Below are 22,198 nucleotides of genomic sequence, written 5' to 3' on the forward strand. Positions count from 1 at the left end.
GTATGAAACATCGGGGGTTATTTGCTATCGGAATGCAGATGTACCTGACAGCAAGATTTCTGTTTTGCAATCCCCTGGTTTTTTTCTTGCCTTTGTGTGTGTCCACGCTAGTCTAAAGCAATGGTTTCCCGCCCTCACTACGCCAGGCAAAGCGCCAGAGCCATCAGGCAGTCATACGCCTACCATCAGCTGAGGAGTTGCACAGCAGTCTCATTTCTAATTATACACCCAACAACAGAGAGCTACGGAGCAAAGGAGAGAGTGTGTTGGAATATGGAGAGAGGAAGAGGAGTGTGATTACAAATGGAAGAGAGGCTGAGAGTGCTACTCAGCAGCAAACACAGGGTGGCCGAGTTCAGATGTGAGAGGTTGGGAGAGAGAGAGAAAAGAAAGTAAGAGAGGGAGAGACATCAAATCTGTCTGAGAAAGGTTAACAGGACTGACTGACTGAGTGGAGTGGGAGTGTAAAATGTAAAAGGCGAGTAGGAGGGAAGAGAGAGAGAGAGGAGGAGGAGAGGAGAGAGGGAGGAGAGCGTGTCTGATAGACAGTCTATTGAGCTTGTCTGGATGCTTCTGATCATTCTGCTCTGTTTTGCCTTTTCACCTGCAGCCTGGGAGGAGGACACAATCCAGACAGGTGTGGTGTGTGTGTATGTGTGTGTGTGTGGAGCGACTGTGACCAAGATGGTTCGTGAAGATGGGTCACGCAGAGAGACAGATGGATGGATGCATGGATGGAGGAACGCGTAAGTAAGTCTCCAACATGAAGCTTTTCTGAAGATGAATCTGTGTTGATCTATGGAGCATGTTCTTTTCTTCTTCTCTCCACAAAGAGTGTCAGTTGTGCACTAGTTTAACTCTGAATGCATGTTTGAGGAACTCTTTGTGGGATTCAGCAGAGGTATTCGGGTGTATTGCGCTACAGCTCCATAAATAGAAACAACAAGCTGACTAAGTGCAATATTGTCACTACTGATATGCAAATAATCTCATCCTCATTGCAGATTATCATGACGGTGATGGCACCAAACACACTAAACACTGCTGTGTATACACTGAATTTCCATACATGAGCAGCCAGATCACCTCATGAGGTTATTCAGCCAGGCCTGTTTGGGTCATACCTGTGTGTCAGCCACCGCGAGTAAGCAGCCCACACCTCGAATCTTTTTGAATGAATTTACATTTTCACTGCAGGCAATTAGTCGACAAATACTTATCTACAGTATGTATGTGTCATGGCATAACGCTGAGTGCTCGCACAGGAATGTCAGTGTGAGGGTGTTGTCTGATCTCCCACACATGCACACATAATAAAGAAACAGCTCATATCAGAGACATGCCTGTCGGGCAGAGTGAAAGAGGTCCATTCAGCGGCGGTGCTCAGCTATGATGATGACATAATGCAGGGCATTGAGATGAGCTTTGCATTGATAGGCTGTAAAAAAGTCCTGCACTGCTCTTTACTTTCCCTGCATCACTTTGTGTAAATAATATGTCTGCACGGTCTTTGAATAAGTGAGAAACTGTTGTGTGTGTGGCCACAAGGTGCTTATATTTAGCCCCCCTCAGTGAACTGACTCACTTCTGTGCATGCATGTAAGGAGGATGATGGGGTTTCAGTCGCTCTAGGTGTTGGAGATCACTTCAGTCCCATGAGCAAAATGCATGGTTCAACATCCTGCACCTGAATGCACACACTTTACTTTGTTTCTAGCAGTCTCACTATTAAAACATGACTGGATGATCACATTAACCTTGTGATGAAGTCTAACCTCTGAGTGTACACCTTTTACTTTGCATTGTTCAGAATCTACACTCTTCCCTCACAACCACACTGTGCTGTACAGCACTTTGTAACCATAGTAACTTTTTTCTTCAGAGGAGTTGGTAAATGTCCATCAAACTAAACCCCTTCAGCATAGCAATTGTTGGTTGGAAAGCCTTCATTTGAAGCTAATGGCGAAGTTATAGTCGTTGTGTCAAGAGGATATTTGCAGGCAATGATCTCACCAGGTGGCACACTCAGAGGGGAGGGGGGAAGTTCTGTCGTTTATCAAGAAATGTTTGAAGAGAGAGAAAGTCTGACTAGAGAATCAAATTATTTTCTCCAGCTTGACGCCTTGTTTGCGTAGACATTAAGTGCACCGATATTTGCTTCTTCTACTTCTCAGATCGTGACGACCTTGGACCTGACTATCTGCAACGCTTGCCAAGAGACTGGAGTCTGTGTCACATGATCGCAACACCTCCTCAGCTTCTGCAGGAGGGCATGCAGTGCCAGCATGAGTGACGGGCAGCGTGAGCCAATGAGCTTCACACCGAACCCAGCTCTAGTCCCAGACAGGGACAGCCTCCCGCTCAAAAAGAGGGACCAAAGAACGAGCTCTCCACCACAGCAGAAGCAGCAGCAGCAGCAGTGTGATGCTGCAACATTCAAGGCTCCCTACCCTTACAAGAGCCACAGTGAGTTTAAGGCAAAGCACACAGGTCCTTTCCAGCCCGTACCAAGACGGGTTCCTGCACTGTACCAGCCCTGGATGCAGACTCACTCATCTGCCAGGTCCAAACCTCACGACCTCTCTGCATTTAGGGATCATCATGGCTGGGCAGAGTGGAGAGAGTTCAACCCCTTGCACCCTGGATGGGCCTTTCCTCACCACTATCAGCACCACAGCCACTTGTCTCCACTCCACTTGAGCCATCCACACCACCCCTCCAGGTTCAGCCCTGTCTCCCTGGTTAATGAGGGTTTCCAAAGGGTGGGTGGAGGGTACAGCTGGGAGCAGCTCAAGACATTAAGGGACAAGAGTTTGAACGCAGAGAGGCAGAGCAACGGGCGGAATAAAGGACCATATGTGAGGAGAAGAGACAGACAGGTTGAGCATTTTCCCAGGGTTGAAAAAGCAAGTCCTCCATCACTGAGCACATGTCTACCTCACTCTCCACATGAGGACCTCACATTGCAATATGATGTGTTGCACAAATCAGCGAAAGCTGTCAAATATCCCACATCTGGACATTCCTTCATAAGAGTTTCCCCTGACGATAACTCAAGCAACAAATACACCTCCATGAAGGAGGATGCAACAAGATCTTCTGCTCTCCCCTCCTCTGAGCAGGTTTCTTCCTCTTCTTCCTCTCCTAATAATTTCCCCTGGCTGCTCCCTCACTTTGTGGCAGGCTCTCTGATCGAGCTCAGAGACGGGAGACTGAGGAGGGTGGAACACCTGCAGACGGAGGATTTCCTTCTGGGATCACTGGCCTGTCCAGACCTGCGCCTGAGCTGCTGCACGGTGCAGAGCATCTCCCCTTCAGCCTCCTCCTCGTCCATCTCGCGCCTCCTCATCCTGCTTCATGACCAGCAGTCCCAGGTGAAGGAAAATCACTCTGTAGTATCCATCGTTCACAACAGACCCTTCACGTGTAGCTGACATTGTTTTTCTTATTTAAGATATCTACCAAATGTCACATTCAACAGCTCACAAGATATATAACTAAACAGCAACCCTAGAATGACGTTACGTACTTAATGTGAAGTTACATAGATTAGGTTTAAGCAAGTAAAGTTATGTAAGTTGGAAAAGTTGTATAGTTTAGGTTCAGGAAAAGGAACATGGCAACGACATACCTTAAAATAACTCAGTTTACTTGGTTTCACATAGTTCCAATCATCAGTCTTCCGGGAGAAAGTCCTGTATATTTTTGACCTATCCACCACAACCTCCCTCCTTACGCGGACTTTCAGGCTTTATTCTACTTCCTTCTTTACTCCTGTCAGTGCATTGGCACATGATCGCAGCCTTCCTGATTATGTGGGTTATACATGAATTGATGACTCATGGTTTTGTGGGTTATATACACATTGAGGTGCATTACTTTTTGTCGGTACATGTACGAGCAGTGCATGAGAACAGCCTGCCCATATCCACTGTCCTGGTGCCATAAAATACTTGCACACAAAATTTGTATTAGTCCACAGCTGCAAATAGTCCCAAACGAATGCATCACTCATTTCTGCTTGAGTAACATTTGCTCTATGAAATAAAGCAGGCCAAACTGAAACTATATTTTCGTGATCATGTCTGCCACACATAGGGTGAGGAGGAAGTATTGAGAGACAGACAAACACGTAGTTGGTGTTGGTCTCTACGTGAATTTGCTGACAATAAAGAAACTATATAGAATAAACCTAGAATAAACCCAACTTTATCGTTATTAACCCACTATGTGTGGAATTTGCAACACGTGACAGACAGCAATGCATGCAACCACTCAGTTTTCGCTAGAATTGTTTGATTTTCTTACCAAAAAAAAAAAAAACTTCAGGCAGCTAATATGATAGTTTCTGTAAATACATAAAAAGTTGAGCCATAATTCAAAATAAATATAGCAAAATATCAATTGATATTTAACCACTATGTCAGGATCTTTACTTGATTTTGTGTTTGACATGTGGTAAATAAGAAATCTAGTAATATTTGCCAGTCCATTGTGCCTCAGGGGTATTGGTGTGAACTGTGCAAATCACTTATCTATACACGCCTGCATCAGGTCTCCATTGAATCTACGGACTGCATCAGAAAAGTACATTAAAAAAGTTTTTCCAAACTAGAACAGTAGCACCCCCTAGTGAACAAGTGTGCACACTGCATTCCTACGTCTAATCTTCATATGTAACATCCTCCTCCAGGAGCTGGTGGATGTCTATGTGGAGTACCCGTTCTTTGTGCGTGGGAGGGGCTGGTCCTCCTGCAGCCCTCAGAGGACCGCACGTCTCTGTGGACTACGTTGCCGCCAGCTCAGTGTGGGGGACATCTGCCTGGCTCTCACCCCTGTCTCAGCCCCCCAGCCTCCATCGTCAGCCGCTCTGGAGCCAAAAACCTCATCCAGCAAGTCAGAGGGAGGCTATGAGTCCCTAAAGGCACCACAACCCCAGGTTCCCCCAGGGCCAGAGCAGTTGGCAGGGGGAGAGAAGAAGGAGGCAGAGGTGGTCCGCAGGAGACACTACTCAGCCCCTGAGTTGAGAGGTCCAGGGACTAACTGCATGTAATGAGGAGGGTGGTTGTTTTATGGACAGGAAGCATGTCAATCTCTTTTAAGCTCTGCTATATTCAGCCTATATTTGCTGTCTTTCTACCTCCTGAATCATATTTCTGTGCTTGACTATCGTTTTTAATTGTATCTAAGGAGTAAAAGCTAAACAGGAAGGGTAAGATGAACTCTCAGGATCCCCAGAGGTAAACTATATTTGTCAAACAATGACTTTGTGAGTTGAGTTAAACATCACATTTTCTGAGAGGCTGATCAAAGTCTATAATAACACAGAATTCAGATTTCAGAGCTGAGGCTATGTAACCAAAGTGTTTGTTGCCATAGGGAGATGTTTTGGTGACAGTGAATCTGAGAAAGATCGTGTAAGCTCAAAGAACATTGTTTGGGTTTTAAAGTGAGTGTTATTATTATTTCAAGCCGTTCTGACAAAATCTGCCCACGTTCCTTGAAAAGCGCAGAGAACGACTCCCTCAGGTCCATCACTGCTGATCATAGCATTTAAAGTTTAATATTATGTAAGACGTCTTTATGGTCATAAATGATAGGTTTCATTCCAAATTACTGCAAATCCTTAATGCCAGAAACTTTTCTGATAATATAGTCCTTCGTTTGAGAGTGAATTTTCACAATGACAATCAACACCACATTTGATTGCATCAGTAAGATTAAGATTTACGCTTCTACCTCTATTTTCTATTTAAGGTGACAGATACATATAATCTGTTTTTAACGTTGTGGGCTGTGTCGTAATGTGCTACGTTGAAAGCTCTCAGCTGCCAGTCAGTTTGAATGTCTTTATCTGCCTGGGTGTTTTACAGTGTATAGCTGCTTTGCTTTAACTGACGCTCCTTTTTAAATGTCTGTCTCATTGTTAAGAGTGGACCTGCAACCCTGTTCTCATTCTTAAGTCGTCAAATACCGCCGCTTTGTCAGTGATTTTAGCATCGGACACCGACACAAGGCCAATATTCCAGTGGTAGGATGCACTGCTGGTCAGCCAGACAACACCTTTCATGGCAGTATAATATGCCATTGGACAACATCAGCTTGAAATGCTGCCAGTGAAGACATGATACAAGAAGTTGGAAAGTCCTTGTAGGCCAGGGGAGAGGGGTGATGGATGGGTCCAACAATCTCGGGACTTTCACTTGTGAGGGTGGTGGTCACTTTCAATATGACTGTAGAGCCAAACCATGAAGTTTTTTATAAACCTAACCACTAGCTTTTGTTGACATCCTGGCGTTGGTAGTGGCGTCACGGAACATCAATAGCAGATGCAAGAGGATACCTCTTGTAAACCTCACAATAGCAGCGTGATAAAGCTGATAAAGCGGCGATATGTTACAGCTTGGGATAAGAATGTGTTGGACATGCTCGAGCCATTCAAAGTACTTTTAAAGCACAATCTCTGATTGATGTACAGTGCCATGTGTCTGCACTGCAATGTGATTTCCTCCTGCGTATACATAGTACATATTTGACCCTTCACTAAGCCCCTCCCAAGAATACCCACTGTAAGCACTGGATGCCTGTCAAGCTTTCAGAAAAAGAGAAAATGCAGAAACAGTGTGTAACTGGAACCTGCAAGTCAGACAGCAGATATCCTTAAAGTTTAGAGGGCAGTACCATGACAACAGCCCAAAAGTTCGTAGCCCCATTTGTCCGAAAAATTTGACAGCCCATTATCCTTTAACAAATGTCCATTGCTCTAAAGTCCTGTTTCTCCAAAAACACGTCCCGCAGTTACTTTCAGTTTCCTGATTACGTTTGAGCCACCAAACCCAGTCGTTTTCACCAACTGGTCCCTGCTTTTCCAGCACTGTTTGTGCCACCAAATGGTGTTTGAGCCAAAAACCATCACCAAGTGGTTATAGTGCCTAAATCTAACCACACATTCACCACAGCGCTGTAGACAAAGTTAACATGTCTGTGGTTTATAGAAACGTACAATGCTAACATTTTTTTTTCTGGCTGTTGTGTTGTCGAAAAGCAGGGGGTGTGTATTTTCTGAAAAACAGGACTTTAGAGCAATGGTTTGTTTTTGAGATAATGGGCTGTCAGCGAAACAGGCTCTCAGTCCAATGAGACATATTTAGGACAAGCAGGGCTAGTCTCTGTCGTGCTATCTTTTGCTTTTCCAAAGCTAAAAATTCATGAGGAGAGATGTGGTATATGGATTTAACAGTGTGAAAGACCTCTCACTCACAGCTGAATCTATCAAAAGTCAACAAAAACTCCTTTGTTTGCAACAAGGTAAGATGCTAACCAACGTTAGCTAGCTTAGCATTTTAGAAAACAAAGATAATTGAATATAAAAATACTTATGTTTTAACTTTAAGTTGGGTAGTTGTACATTTGATATAATTTGCACTTTAAACAAATGGAAACACCATAATTTAGTTTTACCAACAGTGGGCTAAAACATTCAACAAATAATGAAAGCTTTGGGGAGTCATAACTAAATGTTACCTTAAAATAAAACAATTGATTTACCCTGCTTTGCAAGAACATTGACGTTCCTGTCTCAGTTTGTCCTTCACCTGAATTTATACTGTGAATGTAGCTCTCAAATGCATACTGTAGTTATTTGTCTTCTTGTCTCTCTACTTCTCTGAGCTTATCTTTCAGTAATATCTGTGAAAATGCTTTGACAACAGCAACCGAGGGGGGAGGGACTTAGCGAAGGGTCAGTTAAATTGTTAAATTAAATTGAAATGCAGACTATGTGCAGGGAAGGTACTGTACACACAGTTTGGGTCTTCACCTTGTGAAACAGTTTTCTCACTGTTCAATAAATGTGTGTAAAGTTTTCTGCATATTTTTTTCACATAAATCTATCAAAACCCATTAATCCCTCACAAAACATTAATTTACTAGGTGTGTTACATGCCACTGTAAGGAACATTGTTGAGGCCAAAAGAGGTAAAAAAAAAAAAAAAAAAAATACACCTGCTTCTTGTTTAAAAGTTTCCATTTATTCAACTACTTAAATCTGACAAAATAAAATTACAGCTTCTCTTTGCCCACCTGCTGAGCTGCAGAAAGCAGCTGCAGTCGGGGCGACGGTGCACACCCTGATGTCCATCTCATGAAGATGAATCACTGACATCTTGCAGATTGCATGCCTTTCACAGGCCTGGTGATATATGTCTGCACCAGGAAACTGGGTCCAACAGGCAGACCTTTCAGTCCAACACTGTTATTAACAGTCTCGGCTGCCATTCTTCACTGAGCTCCTCTACATCAGCAGCACACACGCGAGCTGCCAGATGTCTTACACCTGACCTGGTCCAAATGGCGTGCTGAACAACCAGTCAAGTTTTTTTTATTCTCATCAGACATAAGTTCATCCAGCTGTTCCAGAAGAAAAGGTGCAGCAGACCAACAGGAAGATGGAGATTTAACATTTTATGAGCTGTGAAATCAGTTACCAAACGCACATTTCCACCCAGGCAATAATTTATATTCTGATCCCTGATGGTCAATGCCTGACTTCAAATACAGATAGATACATGTTGCACATTAGGGAAAATACTGAATGTTCGGTCCAAGTCTCTAGAGTAACTCCACATTGCTCAGAGTCCTTTTAGTGCACTTCTTCTCATCAAACTCAAAGGAAAGCAAAAGAAACCCCTTTGTTCAACCTTTCTCTGTTACCAATAGCTCTAATTGGTTTGTGGTTGTGGTTAATACTGCACGGGAGGCTCAGCTGCTGGTCATAAAAACAAACAGTACACCAGATTAAAGCTCATTCTGTGGCAGGGGCTCCCTGATGACCAGCCAGTCAATCATTCCTTGTCTCTGGTTCCTTCTGGTCCCTCCAGATTTTGTCTAACTCACAGGAGGGGGTTAGAGCGGTCAGTGGCAGCCACAGGCTCTCACCACCATGTTGCGGTACTTCTTGAGGATAACATTGGAGCTGTCATCAAAATAAAGCACTGAGATGCCGTGGAGCTGGGTAGGGGCGCAGCAGGGTTTGGGCACCGTATCCGGGTTGATAAAGTGCACCTGATGTCAGAAGAAGCACAAATCAATCCTCACAGGAAGTGGATGTTGTACTGTAAGTGCCTGTCATCATGGGGGCTGTTTGGTACTTACCAGAGTTTGCACAATGGCGTGATTGGTGGCATTCATATAGGAGTTGAGGGGGAAGGCGCATTCTCCCTCGCAGTAGTACGCTGCATAGCCCTCTGGTGCAATGATCCAGTCCTGGTCAGAATAAAGCCACAGGTAAATGTCAGTTAATTATCACTTTTGGGCATAAAATCAAGTGCAGTTATGTCAAAATGAGATCAAATAAAAGTTCTGAATTATACCTGCCATCCCAAGTCTCTGAAACTGACATACAGCTCATGCTTTTTACATCCCTCTCTGGAGATGCCAAGGTTATCTGAAATTGATAGCACGAGAGTATGAGTACACACAAGTATGAAAGTGCAAAATATATTGAAGGCCAAAGTCAAAGTAATCAAAAACATGACTTAAGTCTATTGAGATTTGAAAGGTTTGGACACCTGTTGCAGCCTCCACTGCCTTTAGGGCATCTTGGACAGTCCTCTGGGGTTTGGAGCGGTTAGACTGGCGCCCCTTGTGGGCAGAGCGGATGCTGCGGAAGCGCACCTCATTGGCTTTGAAGAAGGCAACCATGAACGGTTGCTTGTCCTGAGGTCCACTGCCTGTAACCAGCCCCGCCAGCTGGGGATTCCGCCTCTGGCCTAGAGGGGGCAACAGTGAGAACAACATTAACGAGAGTCTCGACCTCAGGCTAGATAGAAATAATGGACGTAGCTCAGGCTGCCCCCTGAAAATTAGGGATTCGAATCATCAGATGTCAATCAGAGATTGACTGAGATTGCTTCAAGTTGAAAAAGATCACTCTTTTATCCTATATTTCTTTTTTGCCAGTCAGTGTTCAGCGTACTTCTGGGGATGTATTTGCCCTCAGATTTTGCATCAGAGTTAGCGCTCTTTACTGTCAAGCTGCTCTCTGGTACTTGCAGCTGAGAGGCTTTGCCCCGCAAGACTCAAAAATTGACATTATCCTCTGCACTCTGAAGTGATGAATTTAAAGCTCACAGAAACTTAATATGATACAATCTCTGGCTCTTGTTCAATATCTAGTGTTGGCAAAAATGTTGTTGCACATTTCCACATTTGTTCACTACAAAATGTTAACGTGACTGTCACACTGAACCCTGTTCAAACCCTTAAACGTCACCCATTGCTTTGTGGACTCCTGTTTTGAATTTTTGAGTTTGGCCATTTGGTTATCACCATTTTGGGTTTCTGGAGCCAGAAGTGACCAAAGTTGGATGAGAAGGTGGAGCTGTGTAGGGGTGAGGGTGGATCTGACTCACAAATTCTGGTGATGCCTTCCAGATAGCCTGTCACTCAAAGTGGCTAAGCCCTTAGGCATAACTGCAGGTAGAAATTAGCCATAGAGACCAAAACTGTTTTTGTACCAGGCTGTAAACTTGTTTATTTCTGCTTTAAAGTTGGGCATTTTAACATTGGGTCCACTGGGATAGACTCAGTTTCGGAGCCAACCTCAAGTAGCCAATCAAGATCTGCAGTTTTTGGCACTTAAGCATTGGCTCCTTTTTAAGCCCTGGAGGTTAACACATCTAAGTCTCTACTAAACAATCATCCTAATACAACCACAATCATAACGTGAACTCTGCAAGAACCTCCTGAACACATTTACTCAATATGTGGTGCTTCTTTTCCCCCTAAGATTAAAACAGCATTAAATCATTACTCCAGACAAAGACTGTATTCTTTCTGCTGCGGCTGTTTGGGATCCTTTCCCATGATAGTTTATAAGGCAGTGACTGACCATTGCTGTCCTCCAGGACCAGGTGCAGGCCAAGGTTCTGCTCAGGGTTGACCAGCCAGAGGTTACTGGTGTCAGTCAGGTCAAAAACCAGCCAGCCTTCTTCTGCTGCCCACACATCTCGCTGGTCCAGCAGCAAGAGTTCCACTTCACTGAGGAGAGGATGGTATGTAAATGAATTCAAGGCATTCCAAGGCTAAAAGCACTAAGTGACAAAACACATGTTTTTGGTGGAGTAGTGTCATTGTTTGGCTGCAGACTGCTTTAGTGGATGCATCAGGGAAGAATTTCAAATCACTACATGAAAATATGTTTCCACAAAATGATAGTATAAGTTTGACAAAATGTCTTGGTGATGAAATGTCCACTGTTGTATGTTACCGATCTCTTGTTTTGTTTTGTTTTTTTTAAATTTTTGCAAATTGATTTAGGCCACCATTGTTAAAGACACATTTGTAAAAGTGTTGGCAGGGCACCTTGAAATGCAAACAAGGTGAGTTATAAATCTTTCTTTTCTGAATTTTTAAGCCATGGTGGTTTAATATTTGCAAAACTTTCCTCAAGCTGAGAAAAGCGATTCAAATATCTAACATATCACAATGTAAAGTCCATGAGGTGAGCGAGCATTAGAAACACTACTGCACATATTCAGTAGGCCACATACTGTGGAAGTAAACCCAGAAGGTAGAAAACCTTTTGGCATATGCACCAGGTGCCATCTTGGTGACCGGTATCTAGTTATTATTCAAATCTATGATGAAAACAACCTAAAAGTGTGTGGTATGCTGAGGAAAATGGCTGGCTGTCATGAAAGTTACATAAATTAAGTATTCAGTAGCTTAAAATATGCAAAACTACGTGTGTGGTCCTTTAAAAGCTACAGCACAGTAGGAAAGTATAAGGGAAACTTTATTTACGTTGTTTTGGCAAAATACTCCAACACAATGAAACGATGGCTTTGAGGTTAAAGTGCTAATTGTGTTTTTGCATTTGTAGGTGTTAACATCTGTACTCAGGGAACAGTGTAGGATTGGTAATCTATTTATACATATTGCCCCAATTATAGAAGAATGCAGCAGGAAAATAAGACATTAAAGAGTTTTTATGGCCAAACAGTGGAATGTAGCTGATATGCCAAGTCAGACACCTGACCTCAGTCCAACTGAGAATGTGTTTCATTTGCTGGAGACCAGGCTGAAGGCAAATAATAAGCTAAATAATTACTAAGGCTGCAGGTTCATGTATGTGGGTTGTGATTTCAGATAGTCAAATATATAAAATAAATGTATTAAGTGTATGTCAAAGATTCTGTATACAACACGCAGAGCATTAGCAGCAAGCAATTACTTGCTATGTAAAGATATAGCAGAGTAATGGTGTCCTAAGCAGAGAATGAAGTCACCCTATCTGTGTGTGTGTGTTGTAATCTGAGCTTCTCTGTTAACGAGACGGTAATAGTGCTTAAGTGTAGTACCCTGCATCTCTCTCCTCCTTAACACTGTTAGCTCTGTCAACACTGTTGCCGTTGTTGGCACTGTTTATGAGGTTAGCACTGTTAGCTGCTAGCCGCTGGCTCTGCCACCTCCATATTGAGAGTTGTGTTCAGACAACTCATACACTCTGAATTTCGCACAGAGCCCCTTTAAATTGTCCATTTACTCATTCTCACATTACCCTTAAAAAAGGGGGCTATCATTCCTGCGTTGCTCATTAGATTTAATTAGATTTAGATTTAATCTGAAAGTTTAAATATAATTTTCATGACTTAATTCAAATTCAGTCATTGATTTATTTCAAATCAAATACGTGTTGCATTTGTACAGAGTACAAAGCCAGCACAACAGAAAATGTGTCAACACCCTTAATGTTTCTGAGTGAACTGTAAAAACTCTGAATCAGGATTAATCAATGTGCAAATCAGAATAACAAACCTAATTTTTCATTGCAAATTAATTCAGCAGAAATTCACAGAGCACTACTTAGTGCAAAAAGGCACAAACTGTTAATGATCAGATGCATGTATGCAAATAATAAATCAAAGAATGAATTATTAATTAGCAATTAAATGTTTTAATACAAGACTTTTTCTTATTTTAGCTTCAAAAGAATATGTAGCGATCTACACAAGTACCCGTCATCAAGCTACACCCTGAATCATGTATCCACCCACAAAGAGCAGTCACTATCAAAGGAGCACTTTCTTAACATCCGAGGAGAAACTGTACTGATATATGCTGTCTTGAGGGCAGATTCCACAGACAAGTTTTGTTTACAGACTGAGTGTGAGACCCTCGGGCAGACGTCTGCCTTTAGTCCTGCCGCCAGCTCGTCTGTGTGGAGTGGCCTTTGTGTGTCTGTGAATGACAATGGTGTTGGCCTTAACACCATCGTCAGCCCCAGTGTCACCGGTGAAGGACTCACTGCCTGCAGATGATTCGCTCTGCTGAGAGATATTATAACGTGGGTGGTTGACCTTTGATTTATGAGAAAGAGGAGGATGTGTGGGGTCTAATTACTTTAAAATCTGAAACCCTGTTGTATTGTTTTCCGATTTCACATGTGGTTTGACGCAAGAAGACACTGTGAGAGTACAGAGGCTGGCAGGCTGACAGACACAACAGAGCTGCATTCAGACAGAGAGAAACATGGAGGCATAGCCACCTGTGTAAGAGAAGTAGAGTAAACTGACGTCTTGAGGGCTAAGAGTGTTATTTGTGGTTGGAGCTGCGTGTTATAAATGCAGGTCTCCGGGGGACTGTCCTGTTCTGACTGTGTGAGAGTAAACTTGCTCTGGAGAGAACCACAGTGTTTCTGTAATTGACACTAATGTCTGTGTAAACAGCTCTGGTGCTGACACTAACATCAGCAGTAGCAACCTGTGGGGAAATGCAGACAGACGAGGCCAAAGCAGACAGATCTGTGTGCACGTACAGCAGCCTAACAACCAGCTTTCACAGGAAAACACACAGTAGCATGATGTTTGTTTAAATTCAACCACACTGATCATACTATGTCACTATCACATAAGAGGATAATCATATGGAGCAATGAAACCAGCTAGAATGAAGATTTTTTAGGGTCAGTTCACCCAAATGAAATCTACAAAGCTGGATATTTAGTTGTGCTGAAAGGTTTGGTTTTATATGTTTGGATTTTGAGATATCTGTTGGCCAGACATTTGCTCTGCTACAAACCAATTGGAATTTCATTGATGGTGCTCACAGCACTGAGAAGTTACTTTTAAATTATTTATCAGCAGCATCTCTTAGGAACCTGCTTCCATTGAAGAAATGGTCTCTATGAAAACTGTGTTTTGGGGATTATCCAGAGTGACAGGTCGTCTGGTCCCCCTCCCCTTTGGAAAGATTTCCAGGTACTTGCGATCTAATGTGCCAATCACAACCGTATAGCTAATATGGAACATGTTTGAGACAGTAGCCCTTTTCACACAGAGATCGTGCTATAGAGCCACTAGGAAGTCCCTTCTTTAGGCCTCCTTTGCATTTTGACTCAGAACCAAACAGGAGCAGCATCATTGCGCTACAGTGTATGATTAAATACTACATTGTGGCTTTGAGGTGGCCTTATATTCCCGCCTTGAACAGGCAGTGTAAAAGGGTCGGACGACTGTTAAGTTGGGTGCCATTGCGCCATTTTTGAATATAGATAGCCTACTTAAATATCATTTAAGTAGGCTATCTCGTGGCCGGGGCGAGTGTCCTCTTTTTTGGAAATCAAAATATGGTCACCCTAATCAGGACGTCATCTGTTAGAAGCCTCCCATTGTTGGATACGACATGAAACTATTCCAGTTAACTCAATCATGTTGTAACTAAGACATCTGCTGGAAAAAAATATTTTTTTCACGGACCGTTTAGAGTTAATGAGTCATTATAGACACTGCTAACGGGGCTAACAGCTAATGGTTAGCCCTGCTAATCTACGATAACCATTCAATCATTGTGTTTATAGACTTTACAAACACCAGATTAGTCTAAACAGTGATATAGTGACGTGAAAAATGTGAGATATTCATATATGTAGCTAAACTCTGCTGGTTTTCTAACTGGAAGTATTTGTTAACAACAAAGTGATTCCCTCCGAAGGGACAACAACTCAAAGTACACATCAAATAAAATTTCTCCAAACATGTTTCTTGTTATTTTAGGTAGTTATTATCACGCTAATGTATGTTCAAGTGTTCATTTCCCCCGATAAGTTGGTTTTAATTCGTTATTTGATTCTATAAACACAGTCTGACCATCTCGAGCTTTTATTTTGGTACTTCCGGTGACCGGCAGTGTGAATTTGCGTATTAGCTAAATATTTCATTTCACCCAGAACATTTAGATTTAGCATTTAGATTTAGATTAAATATTTAGATTTATCATTTAACATTTAGGTGCCACATTTAATATTTAGATTTAACTATTTAATATATTTCTAAGTTAACAAATATTGCTGTAAATGTGGTAAAAGGTGATTATAGCTGTTTCATTTTTTGTTGTGCTAGCAGAATGGCTCTAGGGATAGCAATCAATTACTTTGGTGGAGACTGAAATATCTCATCATCATAATTTTATTATTAACCACAATATTCTTTTTACAGATACATATGTTCGTGCCATGAGTGCCATGAAATTTGGTGCAGACATTAATTTCCCCCTTAGATAAACTGCAATAACTTTTTCCTCCAGCGCAATCATCACATCAAAGTTTTCCAGTATTTTGTTTTCTTACTTAAAACCATCTGCAAAATAAAGAAATGTTAGCAAGCTACAATGTCGAACTAAAACAGTCAACGTGGTAAACATCAGATGTTCTAAACATCATCAGCATGTTAGCATTGTCACTGTGAGAATGTTAGCACAGTGACATTAGCATTTAGCTCATAGTACTGCTGTGCCGAAGTGCAACTTCAGAGAGCTGCTAGCACAGCTGTGGATTTGTTTAAATATTTTTTTTTCTATGCTGCCAGCACCAAAATAAAACAACATTCACTGTCACTGTATTAGGGTGGTGGCAGAAATTAGATAGGTATTTCAAAACCCTGACAAATTAAACCAGAAGTGACTAAAGGTAAGTAAGGAAATACTTTTTTGAAATTAAAATTAAAATGAACAAATCCCTAAATGACAAACACTAGGCCCTAATGAAAAGATCGAGCTGATACATATGAAACAGGATGAAGCAAATCAAGGGTAAGCAGCAGTAAAACCAGCAAAGACATATGAGATGTGCAGGAGCTGGAAGGAAAACACCCATACCTGTTAGGAGGCTCCTGCAGGACCTGGTAGACACTGACTCTGAATGTCTCATTCTCACAGCGTTCCTGGATGAAATCTTTGTAAATCCTAAACTCTGCCGCTGTGACGGTCTCCCCCTCTGGAATACGGGAAAGGTCAAACCGAAATTCTCTCCTGTGTTGCTGGTACAGAAGATCCTGCTCCTGATCGACTGTCAGGAGGAGAAAAAAGAGAAAGTTAAAAGACGTGATAAATCAACATTTGATTGATGTTTTGATGTGCTTGATCAAAATGCTCCATTTATCATCCATCAAATTATAATAGCACTGATAAATGGTTCATTACACACAGTCAAATAATACTTCAGAACCTCAGAGGAAAAGTTTGTACATCTGAGGGAAAGGTAAACCACCGTGACTACAGTCAGATGGTAAACCAGTCGGCGGTTGCATATCTGTCAAAACTGTCGCCAAATCAAACGTTTCTCTGATGTGTGTCACTCTGCCCACATCTCGGAAGCACTGTGTGTCAGAAATAGGAAAAATCCTGCTCCCATGAGCAAAGTGATTGATCTAAACATTACTTAAGTCTGCCATACGTGCCAATGTGGGGGAGAGAAAACACACTAAGGGCTCAGTTTGGCTCCCTGTTTAAATTGCACACATGTGCTGACCACAAGAAAAGGCCCGTTAAGGCACTGCCCGGAAAACCACAGCTGCAGTGTGCTTTTACAAACACACTCACATAAAGTAAAGAGAGACACACAAATTCATGTGTGACTTAACTACCCGGGTCTATACCACCCACACCTCCCTGATCATTTTGCCATGTATCACTGTGTATCCAGTGATTTCATCCTGATTGTTGAGAATAAAGGAAAGCAGCAGTAGCTGATGGTTTCCAACCCGCCCTGAGAACAGCTGACGCTCTCCAACACTCAGACTTTCCAGAAGAAACGGTGGTCAGAGAGACCCCGAAGCTTCCTGAAGCTTTCCAGTGTTTTTACAGCGATGTGTTTGTCCTTGGAAAGAGCGGTGGAGGTCTCTGGTGAAGGTGTGCAGAGCGGAGCAGCGATTAGTCACCTTAAACACATCCTGCCCACTGGCTTACACCATGACATCATCATGACATCAGCCTGCGTTCCTATTGATGGTCCACTATTGTTTCAGCTCACAAACATACACACAGCACTTGAACACTAGAAACAAAACTTTTTTTCACATAAGAGCACACACACACACACAGACTCACAGTCTTCTAAAAACATTTATAACGACACAAAAACACACACAGGCCATTCGTTGTTAAGAGCAGTGCATTCTGAACCCTGCGAGTCATTTGTTTGACCGCAATTAAATGCTGGAAGGGAACGAGGGGTGTTTTTATGAAAGCAATAATTGCTTGTAAGGACTTGGTGTGTTTACGTTAGGGACCATTAGCTGCAGAGATCAGACCTCAGATATGCAAACTTCCCTCTGGGAGGCATTTCAACACTTCAGATTACTCCTAACGCTGCAGGGCCACACAGCCACGAAGCTATCATTAACCTATTGAAATTTTATAGTAAATGGGCTTTTTTTTTTTCAAATCAGCATGGGTGGTTTAAAGATGTATCACAATGTCTGCACAAAAACCAAACTCCAAATAATGACAAAAATATGGCCTTTGTGGCTAACAATAACTCCTTTAGACTTTTTTTATGTCATACATGCATCAGTCAGGCTCAGACACATTTTCAACCGATTAAGTTGAGGATCAAGTGAACATTTCTGCCTTTTCAAATCCATGATTGTCTACATGTGTTGACACTTTTGACAGCATTGCTTAAGCTGTCTTCTTGCACATCATTAAACCACCAAAAAGGCTTTTGCTAAATAAATATTGCATGTATGCATCCTTTTTTTGGCCACATAATGTAGCACCATGTCTGCTCACTGACAACAAAATGAGTCGTCTGAACTGAGTTATTCTGCACAAGCTTTAAAAGACGGAGGAGGGCTTAGACTGTCTTGTCAGAAAGGAATTATTTTGCACACGAATGTATAAATAATGAGAAGGTTAATGCGATTTTCTGGTGGGGCTAAAGAAATTCTTAGTGTGATCTCCTTAAGCTTCCTACAGATCAGCTTAGCAGGACAAACACATTTCTTCCTGCTTGTTCTCCAAAACACAATACGCCTTCTGTTCTCCAGCGACACGGTCATTTCTCCAACTGTTGGGAGAGCATTTTGCACTCTTTCTGTTTTAATGAAAGCCAGTGACATTTCTGGTCATTAAGCCTTTTCTCATGCTCTGCAGGTGTGTTGTGGTCAATGCCGAGACAAAAAAAAAAAGCCCATACTGAGTGCATGTGTAGACGTCTCCAGGCAAACAAGATGGTCAACATGAGGAGCAGGAGGACACAGAACAGCCGAACAGTACCAACTGATAAGATGGTGTGTTAGATCAGGCTTCTGCACTACATTAAATTAACAAATGTACAAGAGAAACTACAAACGTGCAACGCAATAGCAGCTGCCTTGTGTAATGTTGCATGACAACAAGACGAATGCTTCCTGCTGGTAGTTCTGAAGTACGACCTTTGGTTCGGCATTCTAATAGAAGTAAACATGCAGCTGTGTACGTGTATCAGCACGTGTGCAGTGATGTGATACCACGTGTGTGTAGACTTTATATTAACTTTTTTATTAGACTTTTATATTAAGAGTACCCAAGCTCTCAAATGCTGTCTGACAAATAAAAAAAGAGGGGTTGAATCAAAGAATTCTAAAATGGAGAAAATTCTTCATGAACTGAAGTCATAAGGGTCCACGTTCATCAACAGCAAAACTACATCAAAACATCCATTCACAAACTGTCACACAACTCGTGCAGTATAATCTATGTCTCATTTATCCAGTTGTATGCTCAGTACTTCCCAAACACATACATTTAAAACACTGTGCCTGTAACATGATCTGATCCCTATTTGTCATATTTTGAGCCTTGGGCGGCCTTTTACGTTGTATCTTGATACAGAAGAGGTTGGCGGCAACAAAACAACTTGGCCAGGGCTAGGATCATGGTTGATGTCAACTCATGTGGCTAACGACTGACATAAGCCACGCTGACTTTTAGCTTTGGACGAGACCCGAACACCTCTCTTGGGTCACATTTCTGTGCTTGTGGGACCCATCCAGCTCTTCTCCTACCCACCCTAAGCAGAATCTCTCACTCTTTATACTCTGTCCATTGATCTGACCATCTAATAACAATTGAAATTGGTTTACATTGGAGCTCCCAGGCGTCGGTTTTGGACGCCCTGGGAGTGATACCAAGCTGGTGCCTAAGACTGTTTATGCAGAAGAGTTTTATGTTAAACGTTTAAGCATGTGTTTGGGAAGAAGTGAACATACGACTGGATAAATGAGTCTTGGATTATACTGCATAAGTTGTGTGACAATTTGTGAACAGATGTTTTGATATAGTTTAACAGTTGTTAAAACACAGACCACTCCAAGTTATCAATAATTTTCTTCGTTTTTGGCTTCTTTCTTCTTCTTTCTTCATCATTGAGGCATGCAAGAAAAACGTTGTCTACCCGAATTCAGTGTAACATTCAGTGCATAATTGTTCTACAATGATCATTTGGGAAGTTAAGTATTGCTTTAATACTAAGTAAATAAGGCTGATTTATCTAAAAATAACAGTATATTACTATCCTAAGCACCGTCCATCTGAAGGTTATATCTGGGTGCACTGGGAGACAGGGCTGGGCAGCTCTACAGCAGCTCTCCCTCACACTGGAAGCTGTGGTCTATGGAAGGGAAATACCATAATCCAGTTCGGTCTTGAAGCGATCATCCAGGGACCACCAAGACAGAGTCACTCCAGCACACTGTGGGAGCCCCAGCTAAAAACTCTGCCAATCATCAGCACAGGAGGCCACGGTGGGCTCCAGAGAGAAATAATACACACTCATTGTGTCTTTTTTTTCCTTCCTTCCTCTTTATAATCAAACTCCTCAGATGTGGAACCACATAAATCTGCTATGAGTTTTCAGAAACAATGTTTCCAGATCTCATTAGCTAAAGACCGTCAGTTAAAAGTTCATGACTGAGGACATAAATGTTACGTTTCTGTCTCCAAATGTTTTTTATTAACTACAGATTTATGGACCGATCGAAAAGTAACTCAGTTAAATCTCAGTGGCACACAAACAGAGAGGAGGGTGAGAGGGTTTTTGGAGGCGTATCTCAGATGAACAAACTTCATCTTGTCAGGCTGACCTATGACCCTCCTCCTAAAGCTGGAGAGGGGTATAAAGAAGACATGGGTTGGTTTTGGATGTAACCATATCCGGGTAAGGCACCATGCAGTCTGCTGTTTCACCATAGTGATATCAGAGCCACCGTAGGATCTCCAAGGGAAACAAAGGCAGGATTTGCCTTTTATCAATTCAATAACGTCTTGAGTGAGCCCACCTGTGTCCCATGTGATTTGCGCCCTCCAAACAAACACACAAGCAGACACAGAAAAGCAGGAATGCACTGCACGCACACACACACACACACACACACACACGAGCACCTGCACTAACAGAGATTACCACAGCAATAACATGTGTTTAGATGCAGTTTGTGTCTCAATCTCAGTCAACTTGTCTCTCACTCCCTTGGGGTTTAGAAATGCTCCCTCAATTCCTGGTCATGCGAAACAAAGCCACGCTAAAGCCTCTCCCCCAGAGCTTTGAAGGGATTCTGGGGAAATCGGATACAGGCATGTTGTCATAACATTTACAGCTCGGAATGCATAATGCCTGACTTCAAGTGAAGAAAGTGACCTAATAGCCACTATGTAAGAGAAACTGGCTCTCTCACACACACACATTAAACCAATGCACTCTGTTGTAGTGGCTTTGGAAAATCTGACAACAAAATGGAAACAGTATAAAACCCTAATCTCAAGTTTATTCAGTCAGATAACAGATGAAACCCTTGAACAAAATGAGTAGTCATCAATTTGGACATTTTTCTAAAGAACAATTTATATTAAAAAATAACTTTTAACATCTTTTCATGAAAAGATTATCACAATAAGTCCCTGTAGTAATAGTTAGTGTACATATAAATACAATTAAATTCATAAAGTCAGATTGTAAACTTACCAAGATTGACAAAACTCATCACCATGTCTGCGTCATCCAGGAAGCGGCTGTCCTGTGGGGTCACCATAGGGGACACTTGGGTCGGTAAAACGGGCTTGTAGTAAGAGTATCCCGGCGGCTCAGGGTCCGTGGAGATAGTATTGTACAGGTCCAGCATGAACATCGGGGCGGCGTTTTGTTTGGTGTGGACGTGCGGCCGTGGACGATGCGGCAGCCCCAGGATGGAGAGAATCTCCCGCTGCATCTCTCTGCGCTCTTGGCTCCGCAGCCGCCGCTGGATGAAGCTGGAGCGCACTTCGTTGTCCACGGAGAAGTTGGAGAAGGCGACCTGCGTGGCCAACACGCAGTACCCCCAGGACAGGAGGGTCGCTATCGTGGCCACAGCGCTTGTCACCATTTTGCCAAACTTTTACGCGCGGCTCCAACTTGTCTTAAAATGAGACTGGGGATGCGCCTGCTGCATAAAGAGTTCCTCTGCTCGTGGTAAAAGTAAAACACACTATCCTCTATCAACTCTGAATATCACTCCTTCATCATGTGTGGCTCCGCACTGTCTTTGGCCGTGCGCTCCTCTTAATGGCAACTTGGGAATGGATTTTATTGAGGCGCTGTGTCAGGGGAGGGGCAGGAGGGGTTAGAATGGGATAAACCAAGACTGGAAAGATTGGGAGAGTGTGTGGGGGTGAGTCAATGAAAAGTAGGGAGAGAATAGCTCAGTGTCCTATCATGGAGTGTACTTCTCTATCCTGGTAATAAGATAGGTGGGGTGTAGAGCATTCAAACTAAAGTGTCCCATCAGTGCGTCCTTTGTTTGGACATGATTGTTTGGCCACTGATGAAAGTGGACTTAATACCTGGTTAGCACATCTTTTACCTGGTGGTCTCTTCTTTTCCTCTCATCAATCCTATAATTTTTGC

At 42.5% G+C, this 22,198-nt stretch overlaps 2 protein-coding genes across 4 annotated transcripts; one reads left to right on the plus strand and one right to left on the minus strand.

Annotated features, from left to right (window-relative positions):
- Positions 1-241: 241 nt before the first annotated feature.
- LOC125896399 (uncharacterized) lies at positions 242-7,813 on the plus strand. 3 transcript variants are annotated; one of them, XM_049588966.1, is made up of 4 exons: positions 242-392; positions 611-750; positions 2,175-3,374; positions 4,694-7,813. In XM_049588966.1, exons 3-4 carry the CDS (start codon positions 2,286-2,288, stop codon positions 5,051-5,053), a joined length of 1,449 nt encoding a protein of 482 aa, XP_049444923.1. In that variant the 5' UTR covers positions 242-392; positions 611-750; positions 2,175-2,285; the 3' UTR covers positions 5,054-7,813. The 3 variants fall into 3 exon arrangements, with proteins under 3 accessions (XP_049444923.1, XP_049444905.1, XP_049444914.1); XM_049588948.1 differs by lacking the exon at positions 242-392 and having other exon boundaries at positions 534-750; XM_049588957.1 differs by lacking the exon at positions 242-392 and having other exon boundaries at positions 534-746.
- A 322-nt stretch (positions 7,814-8,135) lies between these two features.
- On the minus strand, positions 8,136-21,746 carry LOC125889790 (bone morphogenetic protein 7-like). Its single transcript, XM_049577940.1, has 7 exons — positions 21,281-21,746; positions 16,156-16,345; positions 10,892-11,040; positions 9,570-9,770; positions 9,372-9,445; positions 9,154-9,264; positions 8,136-9,063 (listed from the first exon to the last, which is right to left on the minus strand). The coding sequence occupies exons 1-7, from the start codon at positions 21,675-21,677 to the stop codon at positions 8,914-8,916; spliced, it is 1,272 nt and encodes a 423-aa protein (XP_049433897.1). The 5' UTR covers positions 21,678-21,746; the 3' UTR covers positions 8,136-8,913.
- Between the last annotated feature and the right edge of the window lie 452 nt (positions 21,747-22,198).

Source organism: Epinephelus fuscoguttatus, linkage group LG1 (genome assembly GCF_011397635.1).
Source record: "Epinephelus fuscoguttatus linkage group LG1, E.fuscoguttatus.final_Chr_v1".
NCBI lineage: Eukaryota > Metazoa > Chordata > Actinopteri > Perciformes > Serranidae > Epinephelus > Epinephelus fuscoguttatus.

What these genes read in the sequence shown, in the direction of transcription:
- LOC125889790 (XM_049577940.1), bottom strand. Translation starts at nt 21,677, where the DNA reads ATGGTGACAAGCGCTGTGGCCACGATAGCGACCCTCCTGTCCTGGGGG. An exon ending in GGTCCTGGAGGACAGCAATG is followed by an intron (nt 9,771 to 10,891) that starts GTCAGTCACTGC and finishes TGCCCCCTCTAG; the next exon opens with GCCAGAGGCGGAATCCCCAG. An exon ending in GGCAGTGGAGGCTGCAACAG is followed by an intron (nt 9,446 to 9,569) that starts GTGTCCAAACCT and finishes TATCAATTTCAG; the next exon opens with ATAACCTTGGCATCTCCAGA.
- LOC125896399 (XM_049588966.1), top strand. Translation starts at nt 2,286, where the DNA reads ATGAGTGACGGGCAGCGTGAGCCAATGAGCTTCACACCGAACCCAGCT. An exon ending in TTCATGACCAGCAGTCCCAG is followed by an intron (nt 3,375 to 4,693) that starts GTGAAGGAAAAT and finishes ATCCTCCTCCAG; the next exon opens with GAGCTGGTGGATGTCTATGT.